The sequence below is a fragment of the Opisthocomus hoazin genome, chromosome 10 (genome assembly GCF_030867145.1).
Source record: "Opisthocomus hoazin isolate bOpiHoa1 chromosome 10, bOpiHoa1.hap1, whole genome shotgun sequence".
Taxonomy (NCBI): Eukaryota; Metazoa; Chordata; class Aves; order Opisthocomiformes; family Opisthocomidae; genus Opisthocomus; species Opisthocomus hoazin.
Window position 1 is genome coordinate 12,100,986 of NC_134423.1, and position 21,685 is coordinate 12,122,670.

Below are 21,685 nucleotides of genomic sequence, written 5' to 3' on the forward strand. Positions count from 1 at the left end.
GCCAGCACTTCTGGAGCAGCTTCAGCCCACAATCCAGGCTGGCCAGACTCTTTCCAGTGGTGCCCAGCGACAGGACAAGGGGCAAGGGGCACAAACTGAAGCAGAGGAAGTTCCAGCTGAACACGACGAAGAACTTCTTCACTCTGAGGGTGACGGAGCCCTGGCTCAGGCTGCCCAGGCAGGTGGTGGAGTCTCCTTCTTTGGAAATATTCAAGACCCACCTGGACACAGTTCTGTGCAGCCTGCTCTGGGTGACCCTGCTTCGGCAGGGGGTTGGACTGGGTGACCCACAGAGGGCCCTGCCAACCCCGAACAGTCTGTGATTCTGTGGTTCTGTAAAGGCACCTGAACAGCTTGCAGAATAACTCAAGTTTTTTAAATAAAAAGAAAGATGAGGAGCTACTGGAGAGAGTCCAGTGGAGGGCTACGAGGACGGTGAGGGGACTGGAGCATCTCTCCTATGAGGAAAGGCTGAGGGACCTGGGCTTGTTCAGCCTGGAGAAGAGAAGGCTGAGAGGGGACCTTAGAAATGCCTCTAAATATCTGCAGGGTGGGTGTCAGGAGGATGGGGCCAGACTCTTTTCAGTGGTGCCCAGTGACAGGACAAGGGGCAACGGGCACAAACTGAAGCAGAGGAAGTTCCAGCTGAAGATGAGGAAGAACTTCTTCCCTCTGAGGGTGACGGAGCCCTGGCCCAGGCTGCCCAGAGGGGCTATGGAATCTCCTTCTCTGGAGATATTCCAGACCCGCCTGGACACGGTCCTGTGCAGCCTGCTCTGGGTGACCCTGCTTCGGCAGGGGGTTGGGCTGGGTGACCCACAGAGGTCCCTTCCAACCCTGACCATTCTGTGATTCTGTGATTCTCTGCAAGCAGGAGAAACAACGTTCACCACAAAACTCGCAGACACCAAGAAGCATCTCTTCTACCGCCTTCAACGAGCTCGAAGGGAGATGGTCTGATCCGTGGATAGCTTTCACCACGCTAAGAACACGAGCCAACAACACGGGTCACACCGCAAAGGCTTCGCTGGCGAAACGCAAAGCTCACCACCACGGTCCCACCTTCGTGTGAGCCGCAAGCTCAGCTCACACGAGGCTCCTCCTGACTTGATCCCCAGAAGCTCTGAACCCCCGGCTCTCCGTTAGGGGAAGAGCCAAAAATGAGAAAGCTGGGAGGTTTTTATTTGTGTGGAACAGATAAGGAAAGCAAACACAGCCCGATAACCTCCTTCCTCGTGCGCAGCATTCTGAAGGTTGCCCCCACAGGCAGGATGAACATTCTGTACCAAAGGCCTTAAATTTGACTGGGTCTAGTTAAAAATAAACTCCCCGTGACAGCGACATGTTCTACAGCCCTAGTCTGCTCCCATTCACCTCAGGAGCGGGATCATGTTTCCAAAGAAAGGCTGGGCTGGGGGAGCTCCGGCTGGTCTGGCCCAGGGCATCACACAATTTCCCAATTTTTTTCATGCCGGTCAGTTAATTTTCAAACCCAAAAGGACCGTCACAGGCCAAGTTTGACTTCACTCCCTCAGGGAACACTTCTGCTTTTCACGAGGGCCCAGCCGGTGCATTTCCTGATGGAAGCACCCTGTCCAGTCAACAGGCACAAAGGGGTGAAGGCTAAGCTTCTCCCAGTCAATTTTTTTCCCCATTTCTGATAAAACCAGCACGCAGACGGAATGATTTAGCAACGATGTTAGGCGCAAGCCCTGCACCCTAGAGCAGCTACCAGAGGCAATGCTTCAGGGGTGGAATTAAAAGCCCTTTTTTATTGAGATCCTGGAGGAAAAATGCGTTTTGGACAGTGACTCGTGCCAGAAAGGTGAAGCCAGCACAACCACAGCGCAGGCTTTGGAGAGCAGGGGTGTCCCCGCACCGGAGGCTGGGAGGGGCTGGTGTTATCCCCATCACCAGGACTTGTACAGAACTTTTCTCTCTAGCAGCCCTTGAGGGAACCACCGGACCTGGAATATGCTGGCAAGGCCTTCTGCAGCCTCCTCAGGAAGGAGCGCATGGGAAATACCGGGGGCTGAGCGGGCTGGTGGAACGTTATCCCCTCTCCGTGAGACAGCAGAGTTTTCCCACACGAAAGCAGCACGTTCTTGGCTTCGGTTTCTGAAAGTCTCCAGTGATGTACCGCATTTCAGTTTGGCACCAGCTGGAAGACAACCGTTTCGCTCCTTCGGTTGAAGAGCGGGTTGTAGGGACGCACGCCACCTCGACTCAGCTTCCTGCTGGTTTTATCTTCAATCATCAGGGAGACAAACACAGACAATTTATGCGCCAAACCATCAGCTCTGCCTCGTCATGTCCCATTCTTCAAGGATCCTCTTTACGCTCTCCACAATGGTCCACACTTCTGCCATGGCACCTCGACCTGGAGGGTAAGAGCAGAACCGCACGGTGAAACCCAGGTCCCACAGAGACGGCGCGAGGCATGCGCTTCCCAGCCCACCTCCCCGCGTCTCCACACGCTGCACTGCTGCGGAAAATCAGATGTACAACGGTGGCACGGCGCAGCAATGCTCACCGAGTACCCCCATGTGTTTCCGCATGACTTGCTGCTGTGGAGGCCAGGGGATCTGCTCAGTCCACCCGGTTCTGCAGGGGTTTGTGGCACGGCTGAACAAGGGGAGGAGAATCAGGGGAGGGGAGCGAGAAGAGTATTCATACCAACTCAGTTTGGCTCGTAACTCGGAAGCCTAAGCAGGAGCACGAGCCGCTCAGACAGTCAATGGAGGGAGGCAGGAAACCTCCAAAGGCAGCTCAGATGACCTTAGTAAGTACCTCATGTTCTGAACCATCTCCAGAAGCATCGGCACCCAACCCTTGCCTGCACAGGCTCATACTGCTCTGGGGGCAAGCATGCAAAAGTGCCCCAAAAAGCGTGTGGGTAGCAAAATACCCTCTCTCACCTCCCTTCTCCAGTGCAAACATTGTGCGTGTTCAGTATTGTTTTGAAATGGCTTTTGCCTATAAACAAGACTTGCCGAATTCATGCCATTCCCATGACTCTGCAGCTAGACCCACATTAGAGAAAGCTGTCCTGGATCTGCACCAGCTTCAAGCTCGGGAGTCACTCTTGGAGAAGACTGAGTGCTGGACAGAATAAAATAGAAAAGCTTTTCCTTTTGGACCGGTTAGCTGCCAGACAAACATCTAATCCACACTGTGCTGCCGCTTCGCTGTGCAATGCTTATTAAACTTCGGTTCAGAACTTTCAGGCCAGAGACCACTAAACCATCTTGTTCAACCTTGTGGACTGAACTCAGTCCCTTCACTCCTGGGGCTGAGGACGGACACTTCTCCCACCAGCACTTGTCTCCATTGATAGATTGAAAAGACAGAGTCTCTGTTTGTCTTTTGTTCTGCTGGCTAATTGCTCTAATGATTTAAAATATGTGCCTTCTTTGTCATCATCAATGAGTTCTAGAAGGTTTTGGTTTCCTCTTTTTTTTCTGTTTGGCTTCCACAGCTGGGTTAGCCAGCACACAGATGAACTGCAAAACCAGCAGCCTCCAAAGGACAGCAGCAACTCGAGGGCAGGCAAGAGATGGTGGGGACTGAGAAAAGTCGTCCTAACTGGCAGGGAGAGGTGCTCTCTGGGGCGCAGATCACAGCCCTGGTCCTGCCCAGAGCCTCAGGTTTCCACTACAGATGAGCCACCCGAGCCTTGTCTGGGACAAGAAGGTGTAACTGGAAATAACTGAGGATTTGTGACGAAGAATGATACCCTTGGAAGGTCAAGAAAATCGGGTTTCCCTGCAAAGTAAGACTCATTCTGCGCTACGACTTTTTCAGACCTGTAAATCCCAGGAGGTCCGAAGCTTCCTGTGGACAAGCTGCAGGCAGATTCAGGCCCTTCTGAGCTCCTAAGCTCAAGGAGAGGAGCTGCAGCTGAGAGGTCCTGCCAAACAAGAGAAATTCCCTGACTGCTTCTGCGCGGTTTGGCGGAGCTGCACCCTTCGAGAACGTTTCCAAGGCCTGCCTTTGTCCCTCACTACCCGCCTCCTCAACATCTTTGGCAATTCACAGCTGGATTTTTAGGTTTAGCAAAGCAAACTCTTGCTAAGCAGCCTGTCTTCCTGCACAGCTCATGCCTACAGGTCGAAATCTTCCAGCGTGCTAGGCTCTAGAAACCCAGCCAAAGATGATGAAGATACTAGCAGTTTGGAAGAGTTTTTGCAAAGGCAAATTGCTGCAGGCCCACGTGTGGTACAGCACCTCTCCAAGCTCTCTTTATATCATGGCACATGGGTATCACCAAGGCCAACAGCTGGTAGCTTACACATAACTACCTAATCAAGGAAACATTTTAATTGTCATCTCAATTTAATTTGTTATTTTAACTCTCTATTAGCTGGGCTCTATGTCTAAAAATATCCATCTACTGAGGAAGAAAAATTAATCAGGTAAAGCTCGTACTGCAGAAACTCGGTGGCAGCCAGGCTCTGGCCCATTTCAGGTGAGATCAGCCACATGAGTTGAGGAAGATAAACCTCTTCTACAGCAAGACAAACCACAATGTCAACAGACAAAACTGGTGCAAACTGAATCTCCTTTTTTCTGCACCAGATGTGTGAGCTTTGCTGCCTGCTGCTTGCGTGGAAGATAGGCAAACCCCTTCGTGGATGAAACCCACAAACCCCAAATTTCTGTGGAAGAAGAGGCCCTGGGGTGCAAGGCCTGAAAAAATAGGGGAAGAAAGGAAAAAATCATCAGTGGAGACTGTCTTGGGTCTTCAGAGACCTGGAGTCTGTTACTTCTGTGCTGGTTTTGGCTGGGATGGAGTTAATTTTTTTTCAGAGTAGCTAATATGGGGCTACACTTTGGATTTGTGCTGAAAACAGTATTGGTAATACAGGGATGTTTTCATTACTGCTGAGAGAGTCAAGAGCCTTTTCTGCTTTTCGTGCTGCCAGGTGCATGGGAAGCTGGAGGGGACGCAGCCGGGACAGCCAGCCCCGACTGACCAAAGGGCTATTCCATGCCATACGGCGTCATGCTCAGCAATAAAACCAGTGGGAAGGCTGGCTGCAGCTCAGGCATCAGTCAGTTGACAGTGAGCAATTGTTTTTTGCATCACTTGTCTTTCTTGGGCTTTATTTCCCTTCTCATTACAACTTATTATTATTAGTATGTTACTTTATTGCAATTATTAAACTGTTTTTACCTCAATGCAAGACTTTTCTCACTTTCACCCTTCCGATTCCCTCCTCACATTGCGCTGAGGGAGAGTGAGCAAGCTGCTGTGTGGTGCTTAGCTGCCAGCTGGGGTTAAACCACGACAAATGCTTCTCCATAGTTCTCCTACGTACTGCCAGGAAAATCCTGGTGTTTGCCAACAGGAAAATTTTGTTGCAAATTGACTCACAAACACAAGCGGAGTTGAGTCAGATGTGGCTACTGCTGCCCCGGCTGTCCATACCACCCCGCTCCTACAAGCTCCTTCAGGAGTTTGCTCCCACAGCAGTGAGAGCTGAGTTGAATACGAAGCAGCTCCTAAATGACTGCTGGTGGAATGAGATAACTCCCGAGCAGCGCTGGTTTACTTCGCCATCCCGAGCTGCAAACCCCAGCCGTTCACAGGCTGCTTCTCCCACGGCTCACGCATCCCTGTCACGAGGGCAGCACCCCCCAGGAACGGGGCAGGGTGGAGCGGCAGAAGGTGGAAACCAAGTTCACCATCCAGCTCTAATCCGTCTGTGCTGGTGAGTCAACTCACAGGGCCCTTTGCATCTCAGATCCCCGTCTGTGAAACAGGGATGACAACACAGCTCTGCCTCAGGTGCAGGAACCTGCAAGAATAAGCTCATCACCCATCAGGAGGCACTCAGCTGCTTACTACAGGAATAGACATTCTACATGCGCACCAAAAAAGATAAAGGGAAAAAGTAAAGGACAAAGAAGCGATGCCAGATGGCCTTTCCACTTCTGCCAAAGCGTCTGCGCAGAATGACCTCTTTTGGGCGTTTTCCCTTAACATCATTACAAGTATGTAAGAAATTTGATGTAATCAGGTCTAAAATCCCAGCGGAAGCATAATTGTCCAGGACATTTCAACCAATGCCTGAGTTACTTGACTACACTTACCTAACTGTAAATATTTCTTAGTCTTCAGCTCCAAAAAAAAATTCCCTAGAAGCACTGCATCTACCTAAGAACTCGGAAACTAAGCCAGCCCTAGAATTTAACCACGAAGAATACTTTAACATCCTGTCTTTGCTTCAGACTGTTTACTGAACTATCTGACAGAGCAGTATAAAACCTGCTAGAGTTGAACAAAAATATCAGTACACTACTGAGCAGTTCGTAACGTGTTTGCTGTTATGGCTAGAACTGGGTGACGTTTTATACACAATTTGTCCAGGAAAATTTTGATACAAAAGTGAATCCACTAATCCATATTGCTTGTACATAAACCCTTCTCAAAACCTCCCAAAAGCCAAAATACCTCAATTTAAAGCAGCTCCTAAAATACAAAGGAGACCATTTTGGTAGCACTGCTTCACACTGCAAGTTAAGTCTTTTGAAACTGAGGGTGACAACTTTCCCTATACGCCCCCCCACACACACCCCCTTCACTTCGCAGACAAGCCTGATGTCAAAACCTCAAATCAGAACTCGGCTGGCAAGCTGAAAAGTAACCCAGGCAACAAACAACAACAAAGGTTAAATGCACGTCCAGCTCCACCCTCAGCCACATCCCCACAGCGCTTCTTCTCACTGCCTCCTCTCAGGGATAAGATATTATCCCTACTTTAGGGAAGAGGAACTGAGGCATGATGCAAACAGCCCACAGTCACAGCAGAGGGCAAGGCCAGGACACCCAAATCCCTGGCTGATAACGCTCACCGCAAAGCCTTCCTTCTCTTTGATCTGCTCTCTTCTTGAGCGAGTATTTCTTTTAAATACCAGGCCTATCTAACGGCTCATTTGAAAGCCTGGCTTGGACGGTCTCTTAAGACTCCTTAAAAATTAACGAACAAGAATAACAGACATCAGCTAGCGCAGGGCAAAGCTTCAGTTTGCTTCTCTAAACCCTGGCAGTGAGCACCTGCTCCCCACAGTCCAACATCTCAAAGGCCACACGGCAAAAGAACGCGCCTCCTTTCAGGGTAAGAGAAGCCCTCGTGCAGGAAAGCAGTCGGAAGGCATGCAAAGGGACCGACCTTCATCTCCGCACACCAGTTTCTTCACCACGCAGGGGATCTCTGTGTAGCCAAAGCCCTTCAGCTGCTCCACCTGCTGAGCTGTGATGGGATGCTCCCACATGGCCGTGTTCATAGCTGGGCAGAAGAGCAGAGGTTTGCTCAGATCCCAAGCACGGATGACGCAAGTCTGCAAGAGAAGCCAAGAGGTTCAGCTCTGAGATGGGTTGTCTTTCCTCATTCCTTCTCATCTCTTTGCTGCACAGAAGTGCTTTCCCAGCCCCGGTGTCATTAGAGGGCCAAAAGCCCCAGTCTGTCCGTGCAGTTGGACTAACCCACAGGCAGATGCACAGGGCTGCTAACAATTTGCATTACATGCCAGCAAAGCTCGTCTCCAACAGGCAAGAAGGATGAGGGAGGCTGCAAAGAGGACAGATCCCATCCTACTGCGGCTTGGAGTCAAGCAAGCAGCCGAACTGCTGGAGCAAACCAAGCCGGAACACCATGCGTGCAGACTGCCAGCCCGTGTGGGAGACCGAGAGAAGCTGAGGGGTGGCCACAGATCATATCAGCTATAGAGAAATCCCCAGGCAACACTTCAGATAAGCCAGCTGTAGAACTAAACACAACAAGTTGGCAAGCGAGTCTTTTTCAAATGCTATGTCAACTGGATCCGTAACTCCTCACAAGAGAAGCACTCACTGCTGCTTCCAGGAAGCAAACAGAGGATAAGACGCACACATCTGGGCTGCTGCAGCAGACGCTGGCAGATTGCAAACCACCTTGCAGCTCCTGCATGCTACAGGGAATCGTATCTGACGACTCAGCCATACAGAGCTTCCAGATAACCCAGCGGCACCTCATCTCCTTAAAAAGATAACTGCTGGCTGCTCTTCATGCAATGTCCACCAGTTTCCCGAGGCCTAGCAGCATTTAAAGCACACAAAGGGAGCTTCCCAGGTAGCAAGAGGCCCTGGTGCAGGGTCTCTGCTCAGCTCACATAGTATTTATGAGAACCCTGCCCAGTGTTTTTGACGCCCTGTGATTTGACCCCTTCCCAGCACAGGAAAGCCTGCTAGAACCAGTTCCAATTTGCCAACCAGCACCTCCAGCACTTGTTTTCCTTTGCTGGAGCTACCTCTTCCCTCCATAAGGCTCTCCGGAAAGACTGGCAGGACTTTGTGAAGCCATGCATCCCTAACACCCCTCCTGAGCTACCACCACCACGTCTATAGTACCGAGGGGACTCAGAAGAACAAGGCGTAGCTTGTCCTCCCACAGCTCCTTCTGGCTTCTCTCCGATCCCCAGCGATCTGCTCATACAAATGAGGGTTGTTGCTCTGGGCGTATTTTGTTCATATACGTGCACTCCCTCTTACCTGAACAGCTAAGTTGGTCACAAAGGGCTCCCCAGGCAGAGCTGACGCGTTGCCCTCCATTTCTAGTTCTAGCCTCCTTGCATCACTGAAGGGTGATGCACCACAGCAACATCTGCAGACCTGCAGCTTCCTGGCAGATCTTTTGGGTGGTTAACGCTTATGACTCCTCTTAATGAAGACCTCATGCCTAGGCACAAAGCATTTGGCCCCGCTGAGGTTCCCCATCACCCAACAGGAAAAGCACACCCTCTTTCAACACGCTTTCTGATCAGCTTCTGAGACAGGGCACCTTTAATACCAGAAAAACAAGCCTGAACAAGCAAAATCCCCTGTAGCTGAAACTGGAAGGTAAGTCAGTGTGAGCATGTTTGAATTTCTGTGCTGTGAGCTAGGTGAGGGAGGAGGTGAGGTAGCAGGAAGTAAACAATTTTATCTGATCTCACAGGTGTCTTTCCAGATTGCATCTAAAAAATGCAGATAGGAACTCAAAAGTGAGTGCAGGCGTGTACGCGCACACGTGCGTGTGTACATGCGTAACAGAGAGAGGGTGGAGGTAGAAAGAGAGAAATATCACCCATCAGAAAACGCAGGAAAGGCACAAAGCAGGGGCTGGGAAACAATGGAAGAGACTGACAGAGCCGAGGAGTGGAAAGGGATGGAGGCCAAGGAAGGAAAGAACAACTGCTTGAGAAGGAACAGGGGAACCGTACTGGAGGAAGAGAGAGACATGTGAAGTGGGAGCAGAACATGCAAATCTCACTGCTGTCAACGCTGCAGAAGCAGAGGAGTTTCCATGAAAGAAAGGTCAGACAGCCTAACGCTGGGAGGTGAGCGAGCTCTGGCCAGGCAGAGCTCCAGTTACTCACCAGCAGGTTGTCACAGATGCCATTGGCGAGCTTTGCCAGTGTGTTTGCATCCAGAGGTGCCACCAACATAAGGTCAGCCCACCGCCTGAGCTCGATGTGCAGGACTGGGTCCAAACGGCCTTTCCACAGCTGTGGGTGAGACAAGATGCAGACTGCCGAACGCTCGCAACCAACGCCGTGAACAACGGGCACTTTATCAGTCCCACATTAGTCACCACCATGTAAACTTCAGGGGAAAGAATTACTCGAGCCTCAAGCAAGATGTGACAGCGCGGGGAACCAGGGACTGCTTTCCCCCCTCCTCCAGCGCAGGCCATGCTGCAGCCACGTTGAGGAAGCACCGTGAATGGACGGCAGCGATGTGCTCGGCAATCTGCAGACGGGCATCCTTTCCCCTCACAGACAATTCACATGTCCAACAGCCACAGATTTCACCTCGCAGGAAAGAGCTTTCCCCGTCCACTTCCCATTCGCACTGTCCCTCAGCTGCAGAACTTTGCAGTTAGGACGCTCGCCCCTACGTGTACTCACAGCAGCAAAGTAAACCCTCGTAACTACAGCAGGGAACAGTCCTGTTGGCTTTCTCGAGGATGGATGAGGTTTAGCCATCTGGGCACTTCCCTCCTCTCTTGGCTCTTCAGTGAATATTTCTACTTTCACTAAAGCTCCGAGTTGCTCAGGAGAGGCCTGGTCTTTTCTTAAGAGCGCAGTTAACTGGGAAAGCTTCGAGAGAAGCAGCAAACAGCATCAGGTGCTTAATCCCCAGAGGACACACACAGCCACAGGCCAGCCAGAGGTGCATCAGGGCCACAAACTGCTCCTTCTCTGAGTCACTGGAAACCACAACAAAAAGACAGCATCCAGAAAGCTGGTGCTTCCTGACACCTTTCCCAGCTCCTCCACTCACCTTTATTTTTTTTCTAGCAGCACTGAAAACTGTAGTTTTATTTCTGGAATAAAATCTCTGACCAACAGATGCTGAGCGGGCTTATTTCCCACCCTTGTGTCAGAACAGCGTGTTGCAAGGGCTCCATGCCTGCTTTCCAGTGTGCCAGCAGACCTCGAAGCCTGAACTGTTCCTCTCCTATCACCCCACCGAAGGTTCCTCAGAAACAACTGTGCCCGGAGCTGCAGCACCCAGGGACCGAGCAGATCCCCAGCAATCTCCTCGACTAGCCAGAAAGCTTCCTGGCCATTGCCATTAGCACGCCTCTTTCCACAGAAAAGCGACGCTCACGTGTGAGCGCATTGGCAAGAGTACTGGCAAAGAGCAGATCACCTTGGACTCAGATTGGTACTGCGTAGTAGAGATAAAACGCATAGAAAAACAAATGTTGATGTTTATACAATGAACCTCTTCACACTCAGGGACTCTCACAGCATGTCAGCAAAACCGTAGTCAAGAGGAGCAGCCATTTTACAGGGCCTAGAGGTGTTCACAGCCCTGACAACTGAGCTATCCCTTACTGCAGTGGCTCTTCTGTGTTTGCACACGAGCACAGATGCGGACACCTCTGAGAGAAACACTGCTTCCCTCAGGGGAACCTCCCTAACTTGCTGCCACCTATCGCTCCGGTACACGATACATCCAGATACTGGCCTTCCTCCGCAGCGCCACGGCAGGGCGGCCCTGCCAGCACAAAGCTCTCCGAAGAGACCCAGTCCACAAACGTCACACGTCAGCATTGTTTCTCTCTGGAGGTGCAGGCAGACTCTGAAAACGCCGAGCAAGATGTGGTACTACGCACCAGGCGGTGCCCAAGGCTACCCAGGCAGAGTTTTACAGCAGCGTGGGTAGTTTCACGAATGTCAGCAACGTCTGTGAATTCAGAATGCGTAGTGTTAAGGAGAATTCAGCTGTTGCCTTCGTGACAAGTATGACTCATGACAAGCACCAGCCACCCTCACCGTGACTCTGCAGTGGCTTTCTCGACATTTCCTGACACTCCTCTCCGAGCTGCAGACAGCGGCCAAGCCCAGGGTGGCGAGGGACCACTTCTACCCACCTTACCTGCTGCAGGGCTGCCAGGAAGGTACAAAATCCTCCGGTACAGCCAGGGCAGCCTTTCTTTTCTTCCTCCTTTACAGCATGGTTGGAACCACTTTCTTTAAAAGCCATACTCCAAAGCACACATTAATAGAACAAAGAAGTGAGTCTTGGCTCAGGATTAAAAAAAATAAATAAATGTGGTCCCTCGACGAAGAAACTTAGAGGAACGCTTCTATTTGCTGCTCAGCACTTGAATAACTAAGTGAATCTCCCAGGGAGCCTGCTTTTGTGCTGAAGCGTGACCCATTGGCCTTCTGGAAGCAGAAGGCACGAGTGCATGACAGAACTACTTGAATCACAAAACATGTGGCTAGTGGGGTGTTGTGGCTTAACCCCAGCTAGTGACTAAACAGCAGACAGCCGCTCACCCACCCCTCCCCTTCCCCCTCGGCGGGACGGGGAGGAGAAATGGACAAAAGGGAAAACTCGTGGGTTGAGATAATAGCAGTTTCATAGGAATAACACAGTAATACTAATATACTACTAACGATACATAAAATAAAAAGTGATCCCTCACAAACTCTGCCTGTGTCAAGCACCCAGTCCCGGGAAGAGAGCACTCTGGTCCAGAACAGCTGGTCCCGTGGAGAGAGCAAAGAGACAAGACAGGCAGGAAGGCCCAAAGCCCGACTGCTGAACGGCAAAAGGACAAACTAACGAACGAAACAAACTGAACAGAACCGAACCAGAACGGTTCTGCCCAGTCCGCGCCTTCTCCCAAAAAGGACTGTTCAGACCGAAAGGAGTGATGGTATGGAATACTCCCATTGATCAGCCTGGACGTCAGTTGAGGTCTGTCCATCCATGCCCCCCCTCCTAGCTACCCCACGCCTGCAGAGAGGAAGCCGAGGAAGACCTTGGTTTCCTTGCTAACGGCTAAGATATCCTTAAGTTTTTACATTCCTTCTCAAACTAAACCCCAGTAATGACCATGCTAGCCATGACAAAGAAAAGTTCCTAACTGTATGAAGAAAATCAACTCCATTTCAGTCAAACCACCACAGGGGACAGGACAGCAGGCCTTGCAGTCTCCACCTGAAGAACAACTCACCTGCCATTCGTCTTCATCGCTGTAGAGGGGGACAGGAATCTCCCGGGCATTGTAGAAATGCTTTGCTCTCTCAGTACTGACCACCTTCACGTCGAGCTGATCAGAAAAGACAGACAGACAGACAGTTAGATTCGGGGACAATCCTGCAAAGCTGGGTAGAGGAGGTGGGCTCGAGCGACTATGATTCTGGAAGCCGTATGGATTCTCAGAGGTCTTTTCCCTACTGCACACATGCGCTTCACTGCACTTATTCACAGCTGAAAGGCCAGGCCACCGCAGGTGTTCACGGGAGCAAAAGGCTCATTTCACCGCCACAGGATTAGTCACGGCCTGCGAAGCATCTTCACACAGCCAGCTCACAGCGGGGACAGCAGAGAGGACAGGGCGGGTCCGAGCGAGATGCAGATCTGCACAGAACTCCAAAGAGACAGTAAGAAGCAGCAAACTTCTTAGCGAAGGATGTCCTTCAGCCTCAAAATACGCCTGCCAAAGGGAGCAGGAGAGCATCTTGCCTCGGTGGATTCCCTCAAGCACAGCACAGAGGAGTGCCGAAGGGTGGCATGCCTACACGGCACTCGCCGGATCACTCTTCCCACACTCGGAGCCAAGAGAAAGCTCTCCTTCAAGAGAAAGCACAGCGGCTGGGCGATCAAAAGTCCTGCTGAGGGACAAGCTGGCTGGCTGGGGCTCAGCGCCGCCAGCGCAGAGCAAACCCAGCTCTGCTGCACAAGGCTGCACAAGCAAGGGCGGCTCTGGCAGACAGAGTATGATGCCTTGGCTGAGCGGACCACTCTGTGCTCCTCTCTGTCTCTCCTTGCCTCTCTCTCTTGATGACCTCCTGGCGACAAAGGTGGGGTGGTAGCTACAGACTACTGGATACTACTTTATAAAACCGATTTAATCTGACTTTGTTTATTTGACTTGCACAGTTACAAGGTGTTGGGATGCCCAGCAACACGAGATCCTTTCATTTCCTCCTGCAGAAATCTTCACAAGTAGAAAAGCGGGTTTTCCCCCAGTTTCTACGTGTCGCACGACCTGCTCAAAGCTGTAGCTTGGACAAATGGCACCAACAGATGCTTGCCACATGAAGCCGAGGTACTCTGCACACAGCGGGACCAGCCACAAAGCAGAGCCAGGGCCGGACCGGCTCTGCACGCGCTGATCACCCGTGCGGCACATGCAACCGTGTTTCCATCCGCAATTCCTCCCAAGGACATCCCTTAAAACCAGCCAACAGATGGGCCACACACGGAGGGAGTGCTCTGCTACTGTGCGAGACGCAGCTCAGGCCACTGATTACAGTGAAAAATAACCCTTTTCCTCGTTACTGGCCTCTTGTGACCTCAGTTTGCTCCTTGGAGCAGTTCACGGTGCACACAACCCACCGCATGGTTCTGTTAGCCCAACGGGGAGATGGGAGAAACCAGCCTCACCAGCAACTCTTCCTGCTAGAAAACTGCGGCCTGAGGCACAAACCTGGCGAAGCACTCGGCCTGTGCACTCTTGCTGAAACAGACTGCCGGACACCTCCAGCCTCCGAGAAGCTATCTTCAGCAGCAGCGGTTGAAGTGACAAAACTTGCTAACCTATCTCCCCGACACTATCTGTTCAACTGGGAATGGAGCAGTCTTGATTATCTGCACCTTACGTGACTAGAATAACAGCTGGGAGCAGCGGAAAATCCCGGCCTTAGCAATTATTCCCATTTCCTGAAGAAAAACTAATGGGAAAATATAGCTGCGCGTAACACCAGTATTTGGTACCATATGTTTGATCCTTTGCTTCTTTTACACACTTACTGTTTTTCAAGTGACCCTAGCTTGGAGTCCCAGCTGCACTTCTAGTGCTTTTGAGTGTGAAGATCATACTCGCAGCAATCAACCGTGTTGTTTCCATCTCACAGGAAGCTGTTTGAAGCCAAGCAGCGACACCCCTGAAGGTGCTAACGCTGCTCTCCGCCATGCCATGGCCTTCAACGAGGTGTTAACCTCGCAGTCAGCAAGGCACTATTTATCTGGTGTTTTAAAGAGCAGCGTGCAGTTTAAAGGGGCATGTCTGCTGTCTGAAAGGGTATCAGCAGGCCAGGTCTGCACTAAGAGTTTTCAGCAGTAACGTTTGTTAGCGGTATTCTCATTTTGCAGTTAGCCATAATGGCATAAGGATTTTTAGATGATACAACCCTACCTCATGACATACTTTGTCACTTGCTATACACTTCAATTGTGTTACTACTCAAAATATTTTAATCTAGACAAGAAATACCCCTCTAAAGGTAAACGATACGCAAAAATCCCCAGAAGACACTGCTTTTTTTCTTAAGATGGTTTCATAGCCACCTCTGGTCTTAAAAATATACTTATTTCTTCAAAGCATAAGCCCAGGACCAGGGAACAGCTGGCTATGGAGTACTGCATCCAACCCACTACGAACCAGAGCATACCAGAGGGCTACGTTCAAGCATTCTGAGTGGTAGAGTCACCCAAGAAACTCTTACGAGTTAAATATTGTTCCTAATTAAGGTTTTCTGCTGGGGTGGGCTCCTGGATCCCTTGTTCCGAGCAAGTCCTTCAAGTCCCTCCAGCTATGCTGGAAAGAGATCAGTGTTCTCAAGATCACTTTAGCCTACATAGTTTCTTCCTTCTACTTGCCTGGCACACCCTCTGATTGCCTGCAGTTATATCTCTGCTCAAACAGCAAAGGCAGTTTAGCCACACTCAACCTCCTTTACTGGAGATAGTTTAGACTAGTTAAGAGTTCTTTTACTTGGGTCACTTTAGCCAATTCTCCAGAATAAACTCTACCGCAAAACTGCTCTCCTGCGGTCATGCAATACTGCTGGTCTCTGTCAGAGGCTTCTCCTGCCACAGCCGTTTCTGTGGTGGGTAAGAGGCTGCGTATGATTTTTTTTTGTAAACTTTCTCAGTTTTGACAGCAAAATCTTTACAGATGGACTGAGCTTGGGTAACAACTGCTGCAGAAGAGAATGAGTAGCTCATCTATCAAACGGCACCTACAACCTCACGTAGAGGGTGCTCAGCAGGAGCACGATGCAACGACAGGACGCATTTTAACCCTACAAGTCCAGAGGACATCCTGCAGCTTCAAAAGCAACACATTTCACCCACAGAAAAGCTTGCCGTCTCCTATCTCTATGACCAACCAACATTCTGCCAACGTGATTTTTGTCATCATATTCCTGCCAGGCCACCCAGAAAATCCGAGGAATCAGCCTGAGGCAACACACGTGAGCGCAGCACAACCACGGGAGCTACCCACCGTGTCCTGACGAGGCACTGCACACTGTCTCCCCACAGCACCAGGTGCGGGAGGAACACGCTGGAAGGTGTAAGCTGAGGCCGTATACATTTCCTACATCTTCAAAGAGGTTAAACAAAAGCCAAGAAGATGTAGTCGTACCCATTATCACCCTCAAGGAGATGTTAAAGTTTAACGAGTGCAAAACCAAGCTGGCAAGTTGTTCACCGAGGATAATCCTAGCCAAAACATGAATTTACACTAACTGTTCTGGTTTCAAGCCTCTGACCGCATCTCCTTCGGTATCGAAGCCTTCCTCCGCTCCTGCCCTGCTTCCACCACCCGCCCTTTGAAGCTCTGCTCCATCCGTACAGAGACTGACCCAACAGGCTTGTGCAGAACTTCACAAACTTAACGGAAAAGTTGCACTGACTCCACAGGCTTTCAATCAGGCCTTGAAATCACACCAGAAATGAGCAAATAATTTTAATTAACTAATTAAGTACCAGAAGTTCCTGGACTGGATACTTCACTTTTGCTTTTTATGCCACAAAAGCCTAAGACTCACGGGCGCAAAGCCTGCAACAGATGTCACAGAACCTACGGGACTTCACGGAGAATTCAGGCCCAGTCATCTGCCATTTTTAATTATGAAACAAACGCTTAGAGAGAAGGAACGCGTTTGACCTAGATTCCTACAGCAGATCATTCGCATTCCTCCTGTCACCTGCACAGAAGGATGTTCCAAGCACGGAGAGCAACGGAAGGGAGACAGCAGCGAAGCCAACCCAAGAGACAGAGGACTAGAAGATGCATATCCCTGCATCTCCCCAGCGCTGGTCTGGTCACCCCCTTCCTTGGTACCATTTTTCTTTGGCCTTCTCACTCCAGACTAGGACCGTTGGCCTCACTAGTCATTTCACGTCGACTGATGAATCAACTGAGGCCCTTCTTCGCAACCCACAATGCCAGCCCAGCCAGCAGAACCGATGCCCAACAGCTCGCCACGTCCTCGGTACCCCTTCCAGCTCAGACACTCAACACCAACCCGATTCTTCAGAGCTACTCAGGGACTGCACCTCTCCTGACTCTGTGTTACCTGTGTCTACAGGTAAAGCCTCTGAAATCATTCAAAGGAATATTTGTTAAGCAATTTAAACAATCTATCTGCAGATTTAAGTGCACCCTCTTGCTCCTGCCGCTCTTTCATTTCACTGCTCAAAAACATTTGCTCCATTTCTTAAAAGCTAAAGGTTTTTCATGTTTGCCTCTAACTTCATCCTACAGCAGCAGTCAGCATGTTTCCCTCCCTGGCTCTAGTCACTGGTGGCCTCTGCTGGACACCTATGTTACTCCAGACATAAACTCTAGTGAAAAAAACCATTGCACAGACACATATAGACACATATAGGTATTTTCTATTTCTGTTTTTACAAGATCTGGTTTCCCTTTGGTGGTCAGACAGCAGCGTCCATCTTTGCAAACTCCGCATCTCACCCACGGAAAACTGCAAGGTTCTAATTAGAGATCTCAAGTCCCAGAAAGCATCACCTCTGTCTATAGCCAAATCTGGTAATTTGACTGGCAAAGACATATTCCAGGGAAAAAAACAAAAACTCACAAGAGAAGGACCTATTCAATTATTTTTGAGAGAATGAAGCAAGCTGAGCTGAACAATAGTACTTTCATATTCCAGAATCTAAATGTCCACCTATGGAAATATCCAGGAACAGTTACTGCCCTTAAAACCTGATTTAAAGCTAACTCTTAAGTATAAGGAAGTATGAAACGATAGGAAAAAGCATGAATCAATTTTTAAAACCAGCAGGATCCTTTCCCCAACAAATTTTCAAACCAACCGGCTGAAAGCCAGCAGGAACTTTTCATTTCAACAGAAGCCATCAAACCTCTCCTGGAAATGAGAAACAGCATAACACCAACTTTACAATACTCTGCCAACAGATTTACTCACCCCTGGGATTTTCAGCAATTCGGCAACGAGGAGAGGCAGCTTCAGGGCAGCCACACTTCCAGTCACACCCACCAGGACCCGGGACTTCTTCTGCAGCACAGATGAGCTCTCTTCTGCAGGAAGCGCTGGTTGTGGCCGTGAGAAGGGCTCCATGCTCTGATCCACCTCTACAAGCACAGCAAAACCAAGCCCCTTGCCCGGCGGTGCCTCCGAGCCAGGCCAGCACCGCAGGGCTCCCACACCAACGCATTCCCGAGGGCACGGATCTAAGCCTGGGCTCTGCAGGACCCAGAGCGCCTCAGCCTGAGGATGAACGCGCAGGCTCCGACCCGTAAAGCTCTCAAGCATCAGCAGACCTGTAAGCACAGCAGCGGTCTGCTCCTCCTGTTTAACTGTCATTTTCTCTCAGATACAGGTAAACAGAATGCCGAAACCTGCACAGGGAGGCTGCACAAGCGTTCTGGTAAAGCCAGCAGCCCCCATAACAAAGATCTACTCTCACACGTTGCATGTGGAATTTACAATAAACATTTATTTTAATATTTGAGATTAAACCTTCCACAGTGGCTGCTGGGAAGACATGCAACCCCCAGCCGAGCCAGTCTCCCTTCACACTTTCTGGTGAGTAATAAATGCAGGGAGACATTTTAATTATTAAAAAACTGAGGGCCCCAAGGCAAGCATTATCATCTGATGTCCTATTGTATCATTATGTATTTACAGCAGTGCCAGAAGACAGGAAACAAACCAAAACAGCGAAGAAGAGGTGGAACAAAACAGCCACCAAGCGAAAACACCTTCTGAGGGCCGTGAGGCGACCCGCAGGCCGAGGCAGCCGCATCCGAAGACAGGCCGACCTTCAGCTCGGGTCTCCTGCCTCCTCCCAGCTTCCCTGCACCACGGCCACACCAAGACACTGCAGACGACCGCGCTGGTGAGGAGATGCGCTCCTCTGCAGAACAGCCGCAAGCAGGTCCGGTTAATCAGCAGAGAGCAAATTCACTTCTTGAGAAATGTGTTTCTAGTGAAGACGTCGCACTGGGATTCAGTAAAGCTTGTTCCACTTCAGTGACGCCCGTGTTGTTTGCAGGGAGTTGCTTGAGAGCGTTTTGGACAAAAAGGAAGAGAGAGACGGTTACGCTGCCGTTATTTTCGATACCAACTCGGCTGCTGGCATTAGGGGGCTGGAGTTCCCCCACGAGGAATTTGCCCCTCTGGTCCCTCCCCGGGACGGCTCGGCAGCGCGTTTGGTTCGGGATCTTTGGCAGGTTGACGCCACCGAGGTGGTGAGCCCAAACGCCCTTCCGAACCCCCGTGGCCATGCAGCAGCAACAACGCCGCCTTCTTCCATGCTCTGCTTGGCACCAATACTTTAAACTCAGGCCCCTGAGGTTTCCAAACCTTGCCAGCAAACCCATAACATTCCACCCCTCGCCTCTGTGAATCACATATTTAAGAATTATCACTTAAATCCACATTCACTACACAATCTTCACAAACTACAGACACATAAACAAAAAAGAATTCCCCACACCAAAACCAAAATAACACCATCACAACACCAAACAGAAGTGGACAATTTACACACAGTCCAGCCCTCATTCCTTCACCACAATTACAACAACAAATAATTCTGTATAATTATTCCGCGCTCTTCACTTTCTTCAGTCCACATTTTGCCCATTACCTCTCCATTACTATCCTTATCTCGAATTCTTCGATTCTCCCGCCTGGCTTGCCAAAAAATTTTTTGGTTTGGCCTGGATAAATGCCAGGTGCCCACCAAAACCACTCTATCCTTCCCCCTTCTCAGCTGGACAGGGGAGAGGAAATACGATGAAGGCTCAAGGGTCAAGATAAGGACAGGGAGAGATCACTCACCAATTACCGTCACAGGCAAAACGGACTGAACTTGGGGAGAAAAGGGAGTTTAAATCATCACCAATCAAATCAGAGTAGGATAGTGAGAAATGAATCCAGATCTTAAAACACCTTCCCCTCACCTCTCCCTTCTTCCCAGGCTCAGCTTCACTCCCTTTTCTCTCCCTCCTCACCCTGAGCGGCGCAGGGGGACGGGAATGGGGGTTGCGGTCAGTTCATCAAACGCTGTCTCTGCCGCTCCTTATCCCTCAGAGGAGGACTCCTCGCACTCTGCCCCTGCTCCAGCGTGAGGTCCTCTCACGGGAGATAGTTCTCCACAAACTTCTCCGACATGAGTCCTTCCCACGGGCTGCAGCTCTTCACGCACTGCCCCAGTGTGGGTCCCTCCCACGGGGTGCCGTCCTTCAGGAACAGGCTGCTCCAGCGTGGGTCCCCCACGGCATCACAAGTCCTGCCAGCAAACCTGCCCCAGTGTGGGCTCCTCTCTCCATAGGTCCGCAGGTTCTGCCAGGAGCCTGCTCCAGCGTGGGCTCCCCACGGGGTCACAGCCTCCTTCAGGCATCCACCTGCTCCAGCGTGGGGTCCCTTCCATGGGCTGCAGGTGGACAGCCTGCCTCACCATGGTTTTCATCACAAGCTGTGAGGGAAGGCTCTCTGCTCCGGCATCTCAAGCACCTCCTCTCCCTCCTGCTTCACTGAACTTGGTGTCTGCAGAGTTGTTTCTCTCACATCGTCTCACTCCTCTCTCCTGACTGCTGTTTCCTGCAGCTTTTTCTTCCCCTTTTAAATATGTTATCCCAGAGGTGCTACCGCCGTCGCTGATGGGCTCGGCCTTGGGCAGCAACGGGTCTGTCTTAGAGCCGGCTGGCACTGGCTTTATCAGACACGGGGGAAGCTTCTCGCAGAATCCACCCCTATAATCATCCTCTGCTACCAAAACCTCACCACGCAAACCCACTGCATTTTATAAAAAACAAAACCGCCAGCGCAGGAGCACATTCTCAGCTTGAGCTTCGACGCGCCGATCAGCGAGAGCAATCAGAGGCACGGCAGCACAGCGTGCGCACCGGCCGGGCTTCGCGCGTTTATCCAGATCAAGCCAAAACGAACGCCATTGCAGCAAGGAAAACACCCCTTTCCCTTAGGACTGCTGCAGGATCATCAGTCCACCAAAGCACCCGCACCCGGGGAACGCGACGCGATCGTTTAACGGGCAGCCCTCGATACAACAGAGGCGCGCCGGACCGGGCCGCGCTCTCCCCTTACCCAAGGCCAGCCCCGGGGGAGCGGCTGAGCAGCCCTTCGGAAGCCAGCAGCGGACAGGCCTACTGAGCGGGGTTGACCCAGCCAGGCTGACGTCCCGGCAGCGGCAGGACGGAGGCCGGCAGCGCGGAGACCCCCGAGCTCCCGCCGCAGGGGCCAGGCCGCGGCCTGCTCCCGCCGAGGCCCCGACCCGCCGTTACCCAGCAACGGGGCCGCGACCTCTCGGCGCCCCGGAAGTGGAAGGGGGCGCTGGGAACCACCGCCCCGCCCCGTCCCGCGCTGATTGGTGCGGGTCGCGCATGCGCGCCGCGGCGGGCGGCCCCGAGGCGGCAAGATGGCGGCCCCCGTCTGCCCCGGACACCGCCCGCCTGCCCGCCCCGGGGCCTGGCCCGGTCCGCCCGCCCCCGCAGCGCTGGGCTCGGCCGGCTGCGGCTCCGGCGCTCGCAGGCCTCGCCCCGGGGGTGCTCGCACCCTTCGGCCCACCTGGGAGCAGCGGCCCACACCGGGGAGCCCCCACACACACACCGCGGAGCAGCGGCCTACGCCGGGGAGCCCCCCCCCACCCCCCCACACACACACCGGGGAGCAGCAGCCCACACCGGGGACACCCTCCCCCCACCGGGGAGCCCCCCGGGCTCCTCAGAAAGCTGCCTGGGGGGGCCCCCGCACACGGCTTGAGAGCTGCCGGAGGGGAGAGAGCCCAGCGGGTGCCCACCATGCCAGAGGAGCCCAGAGCAGGAGCCCAGCCGCTCCTACGGGAAGCTGGCGGGGGGGAGCGGGTTAGGTGTTCTCCGGGCACCCCTCCGCAGCG

At 51.7% G+C, this 21,685-nt stretch overlaps 1 protein-coding gene across 8 annotated transcripts; it reads right to left on the minus strand.

Annotated features, from left to right (window-relative positions):
* Nucleotides 1-1,752: 1,752 nt before the first annotated feature.
* PPCDC (phosphopantothenoylcysteine decarboxylase) lies at nt 1,753-21,123 on the minus strand. 8 transcript variants are annotated; one of them, XM_075431811.1, is made up of 6 exons: nt 20,878-21,122; nt 17,731-18,827; nt 12,501-12,596; nt 9,400-9,528; nt 7,176-7,344; nt 1,753-2,380 (listed from the first exon to the last, which is right to left on the minus strand). In XM_075431811.1, the coding sequence occupies exons 2-6, from the start codon at nt 18,127-18,129 to the stop codon at nt 2,295-2,297; spliced, it is 879 nt and encodes a 292-aa protein (XP_075287926.1). In that variant the 5' UTR covers nt 18,130-18,827; nt 20,878-21,122; the 3' UTR covers nt 1,753-2,294. The 8 variants fall into 8 exon arrangements, with proteins under 8 accessions (XP_075287926.1, XP_075287927.1, XP_075287931.1 ...); XM_075431812.1 differs by having other exon boundaries at nt 19,734-21,122; XM_075431816.1 differs by having other exon boundaries at nt 17,731-17,897; nt 20,878-21,119.
* Nucleotides 21,124-21,685: the final 562 nt, after the last annotated feature.